Raw genomic sequence first — 13,056 nt, forward strand, 5'->3', positions numbered from 1 at the left:
CACCCCTGTTCTAAACTTCAGTAGGGCGGCAGCATTGCAGTTGTTGATGCTATGGTATGGGGTCCAGTGTTACTGCATTTTAAGGCTGTGAAACTTTAGTTTTCTGATTTGGAAGGATAATATTTACTAATAATACATGTTCCATATGGTGGCCGTTAGGACTAAATGCAATATCACTCTAAGTAAAGTATCATGCTTATCACGTGTTTAAGTCCTGTGTTGTGGGATATTATTTAAGATGTGTTACATTCATTTATGCTGTGGAATCTCTGTTTGTTAATGATGCAAAGATGTATTGCATTCTTTATGCTGCATTTGTTTAACTCTGTGAAACTGTGATACTTTGCCTGTCCAAAATACCTGATTGGTCTAATAAAGAGCTGAACAGCCAATAGCAAGGCAGAAGAAAGGATAAGTGGGGCTGACGGACAGAGAGAATAAATAGGAGAAATCTGGGAAGAGAGGATTAAGGAGGTTTAAGAAAAGAATTTGGAGAACATCAGGGGCCAGCTACCCAGCTACACAGCAAGCCATGGAGTAAGAAGTAAAGAAAAGTATACAGAAATAGAGAAAGGTAAAAGCCCACAGGCAAAAGAGAAAAGGGCTAATATTAGGTAAGAAAAACTGGCTAGAAACAAGCCTAGCTAAGGCTGGGCATTCATAAGAAAGACAGACACCATGTGATTTTGGTGAGAGCTGGTGCTGGGCTCCCCAAAAGAGTAAACCAACTACAGTCGTATTTGTTAAACTGGCTGGAACAGTTCAATCCCAGTGGCTTGAGTTCACAGGAAAACACATAATATGCTTAGTTAGGTCACCTGAGTTCCACCACCAGAACTCCGTAATTGAAGGAGCAAACCAACACTTGCAAGTTGTCCTTTGACCTCCACACGTACACACACCCTGTACACAAAATAAATAAGCAAATGTAAAAAAAGGGTAAATGCAGGGCTTGTGAACTTTAAACACACTGTCTTTGCTGGAGGAAATAATCGTGCTCTCTGTGTTGTTCTTAGCTGAGGTTAAGAACAAGATACAATGGCCATCATTGAATTGTTTATCTGTTGTTTGCTAATAATTAAATGGAACAGATGCAGCTTAGGTCAGGACCAGCCACTAACCCTGACAGTTTTGTGAAGCTGTAGAATACTGTGCTTGCTGCTGTGTGTTGCCTGTCACCTAAGAGTGCATGAGCGGAACTTTGCTCATGATGTTGGTCTCAGTAGAGGGTCACTTTAAGTCACGCAGGTAAAATGATTCCAGTTCCCTTCTCTCTGGCAGCCGGCCTGAAGAGCAATAGGAAAACAGAATCACGGGTTTCCATAGGAGTCCAACACCAAGCATGAGATGTAATCTTTTAGAAATATATGATGCAGAATGCTTTAAAAATAACATACCACCTATTGCGGTGACAGAATGTAGGAGCTGTAGGCAGAGAGCCAGATCACAAAGCCTGGGTTTAAGATCAGTGGTCATTAATTTCTTTCTTTTCAGCCTGGCCTACTTGGCAAGATTCCTGACCCTTTTGAAGATGAAATGAAGGGAATTGCAGATGTTACTGGAATTCCTTTAGGTAAAATTCACCTTGCAATGTTTGAAACATTTGATAAAACACTGAGACATATTTGAAGTACTATAGCAATGAAATGCACAAATCCGGGGTTTAAACAGCTTGTTGAAGGATTACATATGTATCCATGCCTGCAGGTCTCACTCATAAAAGGTGCAGGAACTCCAGTCTGACTCCAGTCTGTCAGAATGTGTCATCTGTCCCTTCACAGACAATAACCCTGCTCTGCCTTCACCTTGTTAAAAATAAAAGTGAACATTTGAATTGCTGTTCTTTCTTAAGCCCATCGATGCAGGTTGTTGTTTCAGATTCTGCATATTAACAATGAGGCTATTATTGTATGTGTGCACGCATTCTTGCCTATGTTTTTAATGGATAGATATATACACAAATTTCTCATGCTGCCCTTGTCAATAAGTCTATTCATTTTAGGAATTGTCTCTCAGCATTTACAAGACTAAGTACATAGCTAGCTACCCCGTGACCCCAAAGTTCAGTTCAAGAGAAACGTAGCCTTGTAAATTCTGCAAGACAGTTGCTAAAATGAGCAGACTTATTGACAAGGGCGGTATGAGAAATTTGATTTCCTCTCGTTAACACTGCAAGTTACTGACTTCCTCTCAGTTTGACTTTTCTTTTTTCCTCTATTTTGGGGAAGGGCAAAATACTAGTCAGGTCTCTTCATATATTTCTGATAGATGAAGCACCGTTTACTAAAATTGATTATCTTTGTTTCCACACATCATAGTAGCATCTTTGATTGTAAGTCAGACGACTTTCTGTGTCTGGCCCTGTGTGTGAACTTTCTTCTGTTTCGTTGTCTTTGTCTTGTGTCAGTCACAGGCTGTCTTGGTTACTAAAGCTTTACAGTAGGTCCATTCTAGCCGTGTGATGCTTCACCTCTGCCTCCCTTCCGCATCCTTTCTCTGTTCTTCTGCATTCCCCTATGCTTCATAACCAGCCTGCCGCCGAGACAGCCTGTTAATGTTTGGAATGAAATTCATATATCCTTGAATATAGTTTAATGTCAGCTTTTGTTGGAGTATTGTTTTCTCAAAGGCATTTTTTTTTTAATTTGGGGAGAAAATTACTCATTCAATTATTCTTAGGTAATGGTATTTTGGGCAACGAATTTCTGTCTTCTTGCTTTTGTGTTTTTCTATTTTAAGGCCAATTTTCACTGCTATTTGTAGCCATGCTGGCCTCAGTTTCAGGGTCCTCCTAATCCCCCTTAAGGGGTGATGGGATTCTGGGCATGTGCAGCCTTGCCCAGCTCTTGCAGGTATTTAGGTTCAGTTTTCAGTTTATACATTTATTGTAAAAGGTTTTTCTCATTAACCTAAAAGCAAAAGAGTCTCCATTTTATGTAACCAGTGAATTTTTCACAAGAGAATTGATTGATAATCTGTTTCCCAACAAAGCTGGCTAGCGGTTTTTTATTCTTTTGCTTCCCTAAATGATTTCTTTTAAGGGCTGGTAATACAAATTGGCAAGTAAAGGGATTTGTTGCTAAGCCAGACCACCTGAGTGCTAGATCCTGAGATCCACATGGTGGAAGGAAAGAACCAACTTCCACACTTTTTTCTCATCACCACACATGCATCATGGCAAACTTAGACACACATGGCAAACCGATGCATACATCTTGTATGTGCACACAAGGATAAATGCACATATAGATAATATAAAAATATTCTGTCAGGCAGTGATGGCACACACTTTTAATCCCAACACTCAAGAGGCAGAGGCAGGTGGGTCGCTGAGTTCAAAGCCAGCCTGGTCTACAGAGTGAGTTTTAGGACAGCTAGGGCTATACAGTGAAACTGTCTCAAAAAAAATCTAACTGAAAAATAATTTTAAAAGATAACATACTGGAAATATAGATTTGTAATTTACATGAGAAGAAAAGTCTTTTGTTGTTGTTGTTTTTTGAGACAGGGTGTCTGTGTAACAGCCCTGGCTGTCCTGGAACTGTAGACCAGGCTGGCCTTGAGCTCAGAGAGATCTGCCTGCCTCTGCCTCCTAAGTGCTGGGATTAGAGGCGTGCACCACTACTTCACAGTGAGAAGAAAGTCTTAATATAAAAAGAGCCCTCACAAGTAATTACAAAATATAAATATCTTTAGAGAATAAGGATTAACATAAATTAACTGAAAAAATATATATCAGGGTAAAAATACATGTTAAGACCAGCATGCTAGCATTTAACAAGCCAGAGAAAAAACATGCTACATACCTTTAGGTTAAAAGCAGAATGGTGTTTTCCTTATACTGTTATGAATAGTTACAAAACAGTATCTTTTTTTAACAGGAGAGATTATTTCATTCAACATTTTCTACGAATTGTTCACCATGTGTACATCAATAATAACTGAAGACCATGAAGGTAATCTTTGCTAAGGGAGCGTGGCAGTGCAGAGCACAGCATCAAATAAAGCTTTTTTAGAGTAGAATTAGAACATTTACCAACAAGACTTACTGTTCCCATTGTGTGTATGTTGTATATAGTTTAGTATATCCTGGTAGATTTTTATAAGCACACTGAAAATTAGCCTTAAGACAACTGGAATGCTTATTAAACTTTAAATCAGACATGTGCCACTTCCCGATGACTAAGCATCCAGATAGATGGTCCTATGGGGGTCGTTCTTATTCAGACCACCACAGACAGTGGCAGATGTTTTTCTGGAGACCCAGGACAAACATCCTCTCATAATTTCCCAGTCAGCAAGCACTGTGGATGGGGGCCTCACTTTCCTGACTGGTCCCCGATATACATGGCACAAGGTGACTTGCCCTTCATTCACTCTGACTTTTGACCTATATCTAATACTTGAGATGTTCATCTCTAAGTGGCAATTAAGGAATTCACATTAAGAGGTTAAGATACCTATGTTCTGGTAGGACTGTAGTTGTCCAAGGAATAAAGATTTGCTTCCATAGATGATCTTATCGGAGTCCCCAGATGCAGATGTTACTGTCCCAATGCGAGAGCAATACTTATTTGAACTTAAGGCTTATTCTGGCTTCCAGGCTCTTAATTATTATATATTGCTAGATTATACAGCTAGGAATACATTGTCACGTCTGTCTGTCCGTCAGTGATTAAGAATCCACTGTACTTTAACTGTGGATACATGTCTCTGCTGCCGCTTCCTTCCTAATAGGTCATTTACTACATGGAAGAAATATGGATTTTGGCATATTTCTTGGGTAAGTAACTTGACATCCTTTCACTCCATAAGAAGTGTTGACTGTAGTATTACCTTGATAAAAAGTAAGTCCCCCTCATGTGCAGAAGATGGTCTTGAGTGAAGATGGCAGGATCCCTTAGTGTTGGAAAGGCAGGCGCACTGGGCAGACTTAGGAGTTGTGTCTCAGAAGTTGCACCTAGTAAACAGAAATCAGGACCATGCTTGAAGGGCATAGGGGCTTATTTTCATTTATTGCTTAAAGGAATCTGTCATCTTGACCTTTACGAGAAACCAGCAGCTTTGTGATTAGAGGTCTTCATTTGAATCTGGGCCTATTTATGTAGCCAGAGTTAATCAACTTTTCTGAGCCTCAGTTTTACAACCTGGAAAAGGGATGAAGAAAAGTTTATTCTGGCTCAGAGTTCAGAGGTCTCAGTTCATGATCAACTGACTCTTCTATTTTTAAGGCTGGTAAGACAGAGCATCATGTTGGTGGGAGCAGGTATTGGAAGAGGCTGCTCACCTCCTACAGTGAGGGATGCATTAAAGACAAAATAGAGCCCCCAAGGGTGCACATCCAGGACCCTGCTTCCTTCATATGGGACCCACCCCCCAAGTTTGTATCATCTCCCAGTAATCTCTCAGATTGTTAGCCCACCAGTGGATTATTAACCCTATCACTTCCAAAGCGTCACCTCTGAACTTCGGTGCATTGGGGACTGGGCCTTGAACACAAGCCTTTGAGGGACATTTCAGATCCAGACCATAGCACACTCATAAAGCTCTTGTTAAAGTTGGTCCTAAGTGAGCAGGCAAATAAAGCACCTATAAGTCAGACATGGAATCTCAGGCCTGTAATTCCAGCCCTTGGTAGGTCGAGGCAAGAGGATTGCAAGATTGAAGTCATCTTGGATTCCATAGCAAGACTGAGGCACAAACACGCAGCACCTATGTAATGCCTCCTCTCAACTCCATCTCTGTCTTTAATGTCACCAACATTTGTCTTTTTTAGGTGGAATATAAATAATAACACTTGGGTTATTACAGAAGAATTAAAGCCTTTAACAGTGAATTTGGACTTCCAGAGAAACAATAAGACTGTTTTCAAGGCTACAAGCTTTGTTGGATATGTGGGCATGTTGACAGGATTCAAACCAGTAAGAAATATGTTATGCAACTTTCTAAATAGTTTTGTGTCCTGGTTTTACTGTCTGGGAATCTAAGAAAATGAGGATATATAAAGAATATGAAGGTACGCATGATGGCACACTCCTTCAATCCTAAGGAGGCAGATGTTGCTGAGTTCAAGGCCAGTCTGGTCTACATATGAATTCCAGGCCAGCCAGGACTGTATAGGGAAACCCTGTCTCAGACATGCAAAAAGAATCTAGAGCCCTGATTTATTCCCTGTCCTTATCACTTTTGTCAGTATGACACCCCACACCACAAAGAAAATGGTTTTTGTGACTGTTGAATCACATGGCTGGCAAAGTCTCAAAGTAAAGTGGAGGTCAGGGCCTAGGTGTCCTGCTCACTTAGGTACATCATGATGAGTTCAAGGTGTGGGCTCTTTGCTCTTCATTTCTTACAGTAATTCCCCACCCAACTCATCTCACACAGTGCATGCAAAACTGTTTGAACTTAGAGTCTTTCTGGTGTGATTCCTCTTTCCATCTTCCAGTACCCAGTTCGGGTCTTTCTATACCACTGTCCTGGATGAATTTCTGACCACATTGTTTTGTCTTTTTCTCAGGGACTGTTTAGTCTTACACTAAATGAACGTTTCAGTTTAAATGGCGGTTATCTGGGTGAGTAAAATGTCTGGAGATGCATCAGTCTTAGGGAGGGCAATAATCTAACCTCTTCTTGGTCCTCTGACACTGTCTGCATCTCATCTCTCCCAGGTATCCTAGAATGGATTTTGGGAAAGAAAGATGCCGAATGGGTCGGGTTTATCACGAGATCAGTTCTGGAAAATAGTACAAGGTGAAGTGATTTGTTGCTTTATCATCAAATATCTCTGTTAAATACAGAACTATTTACCAAGACTCAGCTTCCCATCCATAGGTGATTCTTTGGAGTTCACATGGAATTATTCCTGTTTTCTGTGTGTTCTGTGCTGTCATAGCAAAGCAATGATTGGATTATTAGTATTAGTATTAGAGATACTGACACTAGGAAAGATATGTAAGTTTTTGTTATATAAAAAAAATTATACCATGTGCATAGGAAATGCTGTATAGTAAAATCTTTATATAATGGTAATACATTCAGTTTCTTGCCACAGGAAAAATATACAAATTGTAATATCTATTAACCTAGACGTTATAGTCTGTTGTAGTGCTGAAATAATACCAGATTATTCCACATGACTTGGACAAAATGAGCATCGACCTTACTTTTTAAACACTTCGTAGGAACTAGAAGTTGGTTGTCTTCCTTGATTATCCACTCTGGTGTTTTATAGTCCTTACTTTCAAACTTACTTCCTGTTCCCCAAGTATTGTAGCATTTTTTGGGTGTGCTTTTGTTATTTTCTTGAGACAGAATCTAATATAATCTGAGCCAGTCTCAAGCTCACTATATAGGTCTCAAGATGACCTTGAACTCCTGATCCTCTGGCCTGTACTTTCTAGGTGCTAGGATTAACAGGTACACCACCATTCCCAGTTTATATGGTGCTGTGAGCAAAAGCAGAGTTTTGTGCATGTTGTCAAGGGCTCAGCAAATTGAGCTACAGCCGCAGCCTTCCCCAGCACTGTAATTATACAACCTTTCTCTTGTTGAATAGAAGACATAGACAGAAAGGCTAGAGGATGACTCTTGAGATCCCTTCGGATTAGGGGTCCTCCTAAAAATCCCCCATACAGATCAGTGATCGTCCCAGTATTATTGCTCCCCACCGTTCCTCACAGCACGTTCCCTAACCAGAAGCTTCCTCACCTTTCCCAGTCAGCTCCTTTTTTGTCTAAAAAATGCTTTATTTGATGCCAGGGATATAGGTATATAAAACATGTATACAGATCAAACATTTACTGTAAATAAATTTACTTTAAAACAATTCTTTGGTATACATCAGATTGTACCGTTCATTAAAGACAAAAGCAAATGTGCATACTAACGACATGGGATGCACTTGTTTATATGAAGAAATAAATCCCGACTGAGTGTTTGCTCCCACAGCATGTAAATCATCTTCATTTTTCAGAGTTGACTGTCAACATTCAGAATGCCTCTTGACATAGTATAAAACGGCAGGAATAGATTTAGGGGCATTTTGGCATTTCTGTCATAATCCTAAACCAAATGTAATTTCCCAGTGTTTTTATTAAACTCATCAGCAACTCCGAGTAAGTTTTAGAGTTAGGTGTTCTAGTCTGAAGCAGCGGCTCAGTGGCTGAGAGAACTTGCTGTTCTTGCAGGAGTCGCTTTCGTTCCCACCTCCCACATGGCAGCTCACAAGCACTTGCAGCTGTGCTCCGTGGGCTCTGATGCTCTTGTTGATTGCTGTTGCACATGTGGCTTACACAGTCAGGTACACACACATTTACACACGATAATATTTTTTTAAAGTTAAACATTCTAACATAATTCAACCCAAACATAAATTAGTTTTATACTTACACAACTGAGGAATAATAGCAGAAAGTTATTAAAATGTTTTTTTCCATAATGAAACCACTGTTTCTGTGTGAACAGAAAACCTAGGAGGCATAGTAAAATACTTCTGTTTGTAACAGGGCATTAATTCCAGCTGCTGCCTTGAGTGTGAGCGAGGTGTTTGAGGCAGCACCCATTGGCCTAGTATGGTGTGATAGCCAGCGCAGCGTGAAGCACACAGAACCAGGGCTGCAGGGAAGTTGCACATGCAACTCGGGAGAGCACTTCCAGGAATACCTCCGACTTAGTTAATATTGATGTGATTTAGAACTAATGTTCGGTCCTTGCTCATTCAGAAAGCTTTGTTGCCAACTGTGTGTGTCCACGTTCAGTTAAGTAACTCTATTAAGGGGCCTCCCATGCCTGTTTCTCTTTAGTTTCTACGACTAAAACGCATCATTCCAAATTAACTAAAACTGCTTACTTTTAAAAATGTTTCTATATAGTTATGAAGAAGCCAAGAATACCCTGATCAAGACCAAGATAATGGCCCCAGCATATTTTATCCTGGGAGGCAACCAGTCTGGGGAAGGCTGTGTGATTACACGAGAAAGAAGAGAGGCTTTGGATGTATATGAGTGAGTGCATTTGATAAAACAAAATAGGTAAGAGCCCAGGTGAACATGAAGCTTGAGAGAAAGCTCTCTTTTTTTTATCTAGACTCGATCCAAAGCATGGCAGATGGTATGTGGTCCAAACCAATTATGACCGGTGGAAAAACACCTTGTTCATTGATGACCGCAGAACACCTGCCAAGATGTGTCTAAATCGTACGACACAGAAGGTACATTAGCATTGTCACATACAGAAAGACACTGTCCCCATGATGAATGGATGATCTTAGCTCTGGTGGTTTTCTTTGACTTGAAGTAAACCTCCTACTGTGTATCTCTAGACACACCTCACGGAGCTTTTTAAGTCCTCATGAACTTAAGGAGCAAATTCTTGCTATAATTTCCCTTCCTTATACTAATGCCAGATACCAGTCTGTAAAGTTAAATAACAAATTTTGAAATGATAAATTTCAAAAGGGGAGGAGGAGGAGAGAGAAGTGGCACATGAGAACTGTCACCTTTGTTTCAAGCAGTGACTCAACCGGAGGTGCCTTAGGAAGACTGAAAAGTATTTTAGTTTTTGATGGCCTAGCTGTATGGGTAAATACAACTGAAGGTCCATAATTGTTTCTGTGTCTTAGAATCTCTCGTTTGCAACCATGTATGACGTCCTATCAACGAAACCTGTCCTCAACAAGGTATTTACATACACATGCACTGCTTTCGGGGAGAGAATGTTGTTTTATGTTTTGTTTTTCTCTGTTACCTTAGCTCATTTTGAACATATTAGTTAAGTCCAACTTCAGGTTTATTATTTATTCATTCATTGATTCATTTTTCAAAACAGTGTCTCTCTGTCCCAGGCAGGCCTAGAACTCCGTTTTTAGGCCAGACTGGCCTCAGGTGTGCACAGTTCTTCTGCCTTAGCCCTCTGAGTTCTGGGGTTGCAGACAGGTTGCAGCCTCAGGTGTGCACAGTTCTTCTGCCTTAGCCCTCTGAGTTCTGGGGTTGCAGACAGGCACCACCCCACTCAGCTTCAAGGTTTGATTTTTTTCAAAACTCTTTTGTATGCTGGAAACCACAACTTCAGGAATGCAGTAAGGGCGTTGCTCACTTGGCAACGCTGTCAGTGTTGTTTCAACTTTAGTGCTCCTTCCCCTCCCCCACTGTAACCGATAAACCTAACCGGCCCTTATGGCCATTCTTTGTACAGAGATACATTCTGGATAAATTGCCCCCCCCCCCCACTATCCCATTTTCTTGTTTGTTTGTTCTTGTCCGAGTTTCCCTAAAATAAACAGCTTGCATTACCTCTGCCAGAAGGAAGTCCTTCCCTTTAGCATTTGGAACTAAGCAGGAAATGGCCCCCTTGATTCATCTCAGTCAAGCTGCCATCTTTCTTTTCTCCATTGAACAGTATCCCCATGTGGCTTCACAGTGGGGTGCATTACCTGGTCTGCATGATCCCAAGGGTATGGGTGTACTCTGTACTCGGCCGTGTGTCTACAGTTTCCTTTCTGTAATGGAACTGCATTGAGAAGCATAGCCAAAGCCACACTGGTCTGCCCCGTAATGAATCCTCGGGCTTTGTATGTGTGCTAGGTATACACTGGAGAGGGACAACTGAATCTTAAAGTGTTTGTTGATTACTATTAAATAGCACTATAGTGTAAATTCTTTGGTGGACACAAATGTTAATATGTGTAAGAAGATCTTAGACTTGAAAATATCATTAAAATGAAAATAACCTTTTCTTTTCAGCTGACTGTATTCACAACCTTGATTGATGTTACCAAAGGTCAATTTGAAAGTTACCTCCGGGATTGCCCAGACCCTTGTATCGGTTGGTGAGCACACATGGCCTACTGGACATACTGAGACCTGAAGGTGTGTTCTCTGGCTCGGCTCATCTCCTTCCACAGGCTAAGACTCAAGGCCTGATGTCTTTCATCATGAGATGTCCACAGCGTGTCTGCAGTTTACAGACTGTGTCTGTGGTTTGCCTGTTCTCATCATCATCATCACTCCCATTTACAGGGCAATTCTTTAGGGATGCACACTGTGTGGAATTTGCCAGTCATTTCACTTTGACACTGGGGAAGGGGTAACCTGACCTCTGTGGAACAGATCAAGGTCCTTTGCTGGTGTTAAATCCAGTGCCCTGTGTGATTAATGTATACTTTCCTTTTTGACCTGGATTATTTATGTTTTTCTGTATACCAGTATTTTCCTCCTGGTTCTCTATTAGAATCAGCATGTCATTCACCTTCGCGGTTAGTGACAGCAATGTGATTTCACTATGCTTGTCTGGGGTTTCTGAGATATACAACATTATTTTAATGGATAATATACCTTTGACTCTGAAAATAGTATTTGGGAGGGTTACAAAATAATCATTATATAAACAGTATTTTTTCAGAGAATAAAATTGTTCTCTTTTTCCTAATTATTCTACCTTCCACTAACCCCAGGAAGTTTCTAGCTCAAAAACATGAGTTCAAGAACTCAGCAAGCTCATTATTATTGTGTATAATCCATTTAATAATTTTGTTTAATTTTTCATTCTAATCAACATATTTTTTAACTTTTCATACAATATAGTTATTAACAAGATTTTTCAGAAATCAACCTATTTATGAAAAATGCTAACAGAACTTGTTCACCTTTCTAACTTTCACAATCGACAGTGAAATGTGTGCTGTTTGTGCCAGACTGTACCCATTTAATTTTGTACAATCTTGTTTTTCCAGGATGCCCAATAAACAGTCACTGGCAGTCATGTCAGCACTCATGCATGCTGGCTGGGTGTGTGCCTGTGTGGCTTTGAGGGTGGGGGTCATTATCAAGAGATACACGCTGAGCATCATATCTAGATTAAACAACAAGGGTTATGCAAGTAGGTTACTAAACATATGACTTAAATGGTCACAATCTGTCATGACTAATACTTACCTCTTAACCTAGTAGTGCCGACCCAGTTTGCAGGTATGCAAAGGCAAGTTTTCCCCCGAGACTGCACAAAGGTGCTTCGATGATGCCAACGTCTCCAAGATTGTTATAGAGAAGGAACAGGAAATCACAAGAGAATTTGTATTACAATAAGATTCTAAGGTAGTCACAGGGGTACATGGTAATCACATGGAATGTGAGGTTGAGAGGTGTCAGTAGAATAATTAGAAGTCGAAGACCAGCCTGGGATACATGGGACAGTCTCTAAGAACCAAAATCATAAAAATAGAATAATATTCAATTAATGGAAAAAAAGAGATTCCAATTTTGACCCTTTCATAAGAATGAAATGAGATAAAAACCAATCCGTGATATGCAGTAGGCCTTGATAGAACGATTATAATATGTGACATTCTTCTGATTGCTACAGACTGCTTACTTAGGAGTAAGTCAATGACTTGGAATAACTGGCATTAAAATTTTAGTAGCATTGTTTAGTGGTGAAGCAGCTTTTAGACACTGTATGTAGTCTAAGCTTGTTTGTACAGGTGTTTACACATACTATATAGCTAGACTAGAAGGTGATGGCTGGGAGGGTATTAGTCACGTTGACAGTCGTTTCCCTGGTGAATGGTCAGGGCTAGTAAGACTCAGGCTGGACCCAAAGCATAGAAGGTAACCTCCCTGCTTAATATTTAGGAATATGACTTTGTTGTTGTTGTTCATTTGTTTTTTGTTTTAAGGCAAAGTCCTAGAGCCCTGGCTAGCCTCAAAATTGTGATCCTCCTGCTTCAGTCCACAGTGCTGTGACTCCGGCATGAGCCATCAAACTGGGTTTAGGAATTTTGATTTCAAATGGGGTCCCACACTTAACTAGTATGCATCCGGCCCTAGGTTCAATCCGCAATACCACCCCCAAAAATTGTTAAAGTAAGAGGCTGGAGAGACAGTGTAATGATTAAGAGCTCTTGCAGAGGAGTCAGGTTTATGACCCAGCACCGAAATGGTGGCTTACAACTGTCTGTAACTCCAGTTTTAGGAGATCCAACAGCCTCTTCTGGCCCCCATGAGTAACGGTTTCTCATATAGTGCACATATATATGTACAAGCAAATACATACAAATACTAT

The 13,056-nt window shown here is 40.4% G+C and overlaps 1 protein-coding gene across 1 annotated transcript in view; it reads left to right on the forward strand.

Annotated features, from left to right (window-relative positions):
- Positions 1 to 11,773, forward strand: part of Asah1 (N-acylsphingosine amidohydrolase 1) — a 36,161-nt gene extending 24,388 nt beyond the window's left edge. Inside the window, exons 5-14 of the mRNA XM_057752388.1 lie at positions 1,495 to 1,573; positions 3,882 to 3,956; positions 4,738 to 4,783; positions 5,777 to 5,921; positions 6,518 to 6,572; positions 6,669 to 6,750; positions 8,871 to 9,002; positions 9,085 to 9,208; positions 9,620 to 9,676; positions 10,740 to 11,773. Of these exons, the coding sequence (XP_057608371.1) occupies positions 1,495 to 1,573; positions 3,882 to 3,956; positions 4,738 to 4,783; positions 5,777 to 5,921; positions 6,518 to 6,572; positions 6,669 to 6,750; positions 8,871 to 9,002; positions 9,085 to 9,208; positions 9,620 to 9,676; positions 10,740 to 10,829 (885 nt within the window). The 3' untranslated portion in view covers positions 10,830 to 11,773. The remainder of the gene's footprint in view (positions 1 to 1,494; positions 1,574 to 3,881; positions 3,957 to 4,737; positions 4,784 to 5,776; positions 5,922 to 6,517; positions 6,573 to 6,668; positions 6,751 to 8,870; positions 9,003 to 9,084; positions 9,209 to 9,619; positions 9,677 to 10,739) is intronic.
- The last annotated feature ends 1,283 nt before the right edge of the window (positions 11,774 to 13,056 follow it).

Source organism: Chionomys nivalis, chromosome 20, assembly GCF_950005125.1.
Source record: "Chionomys nivalis chromosome 20, mChiNiv1.1, whole genome shotgun sequence".
Lineage (NCBI taxonomy): Eukaryota > Metazoa > Chordata > Mammalia > Rodentia > Cricetidae > Chionomys > Chionomys nivalis.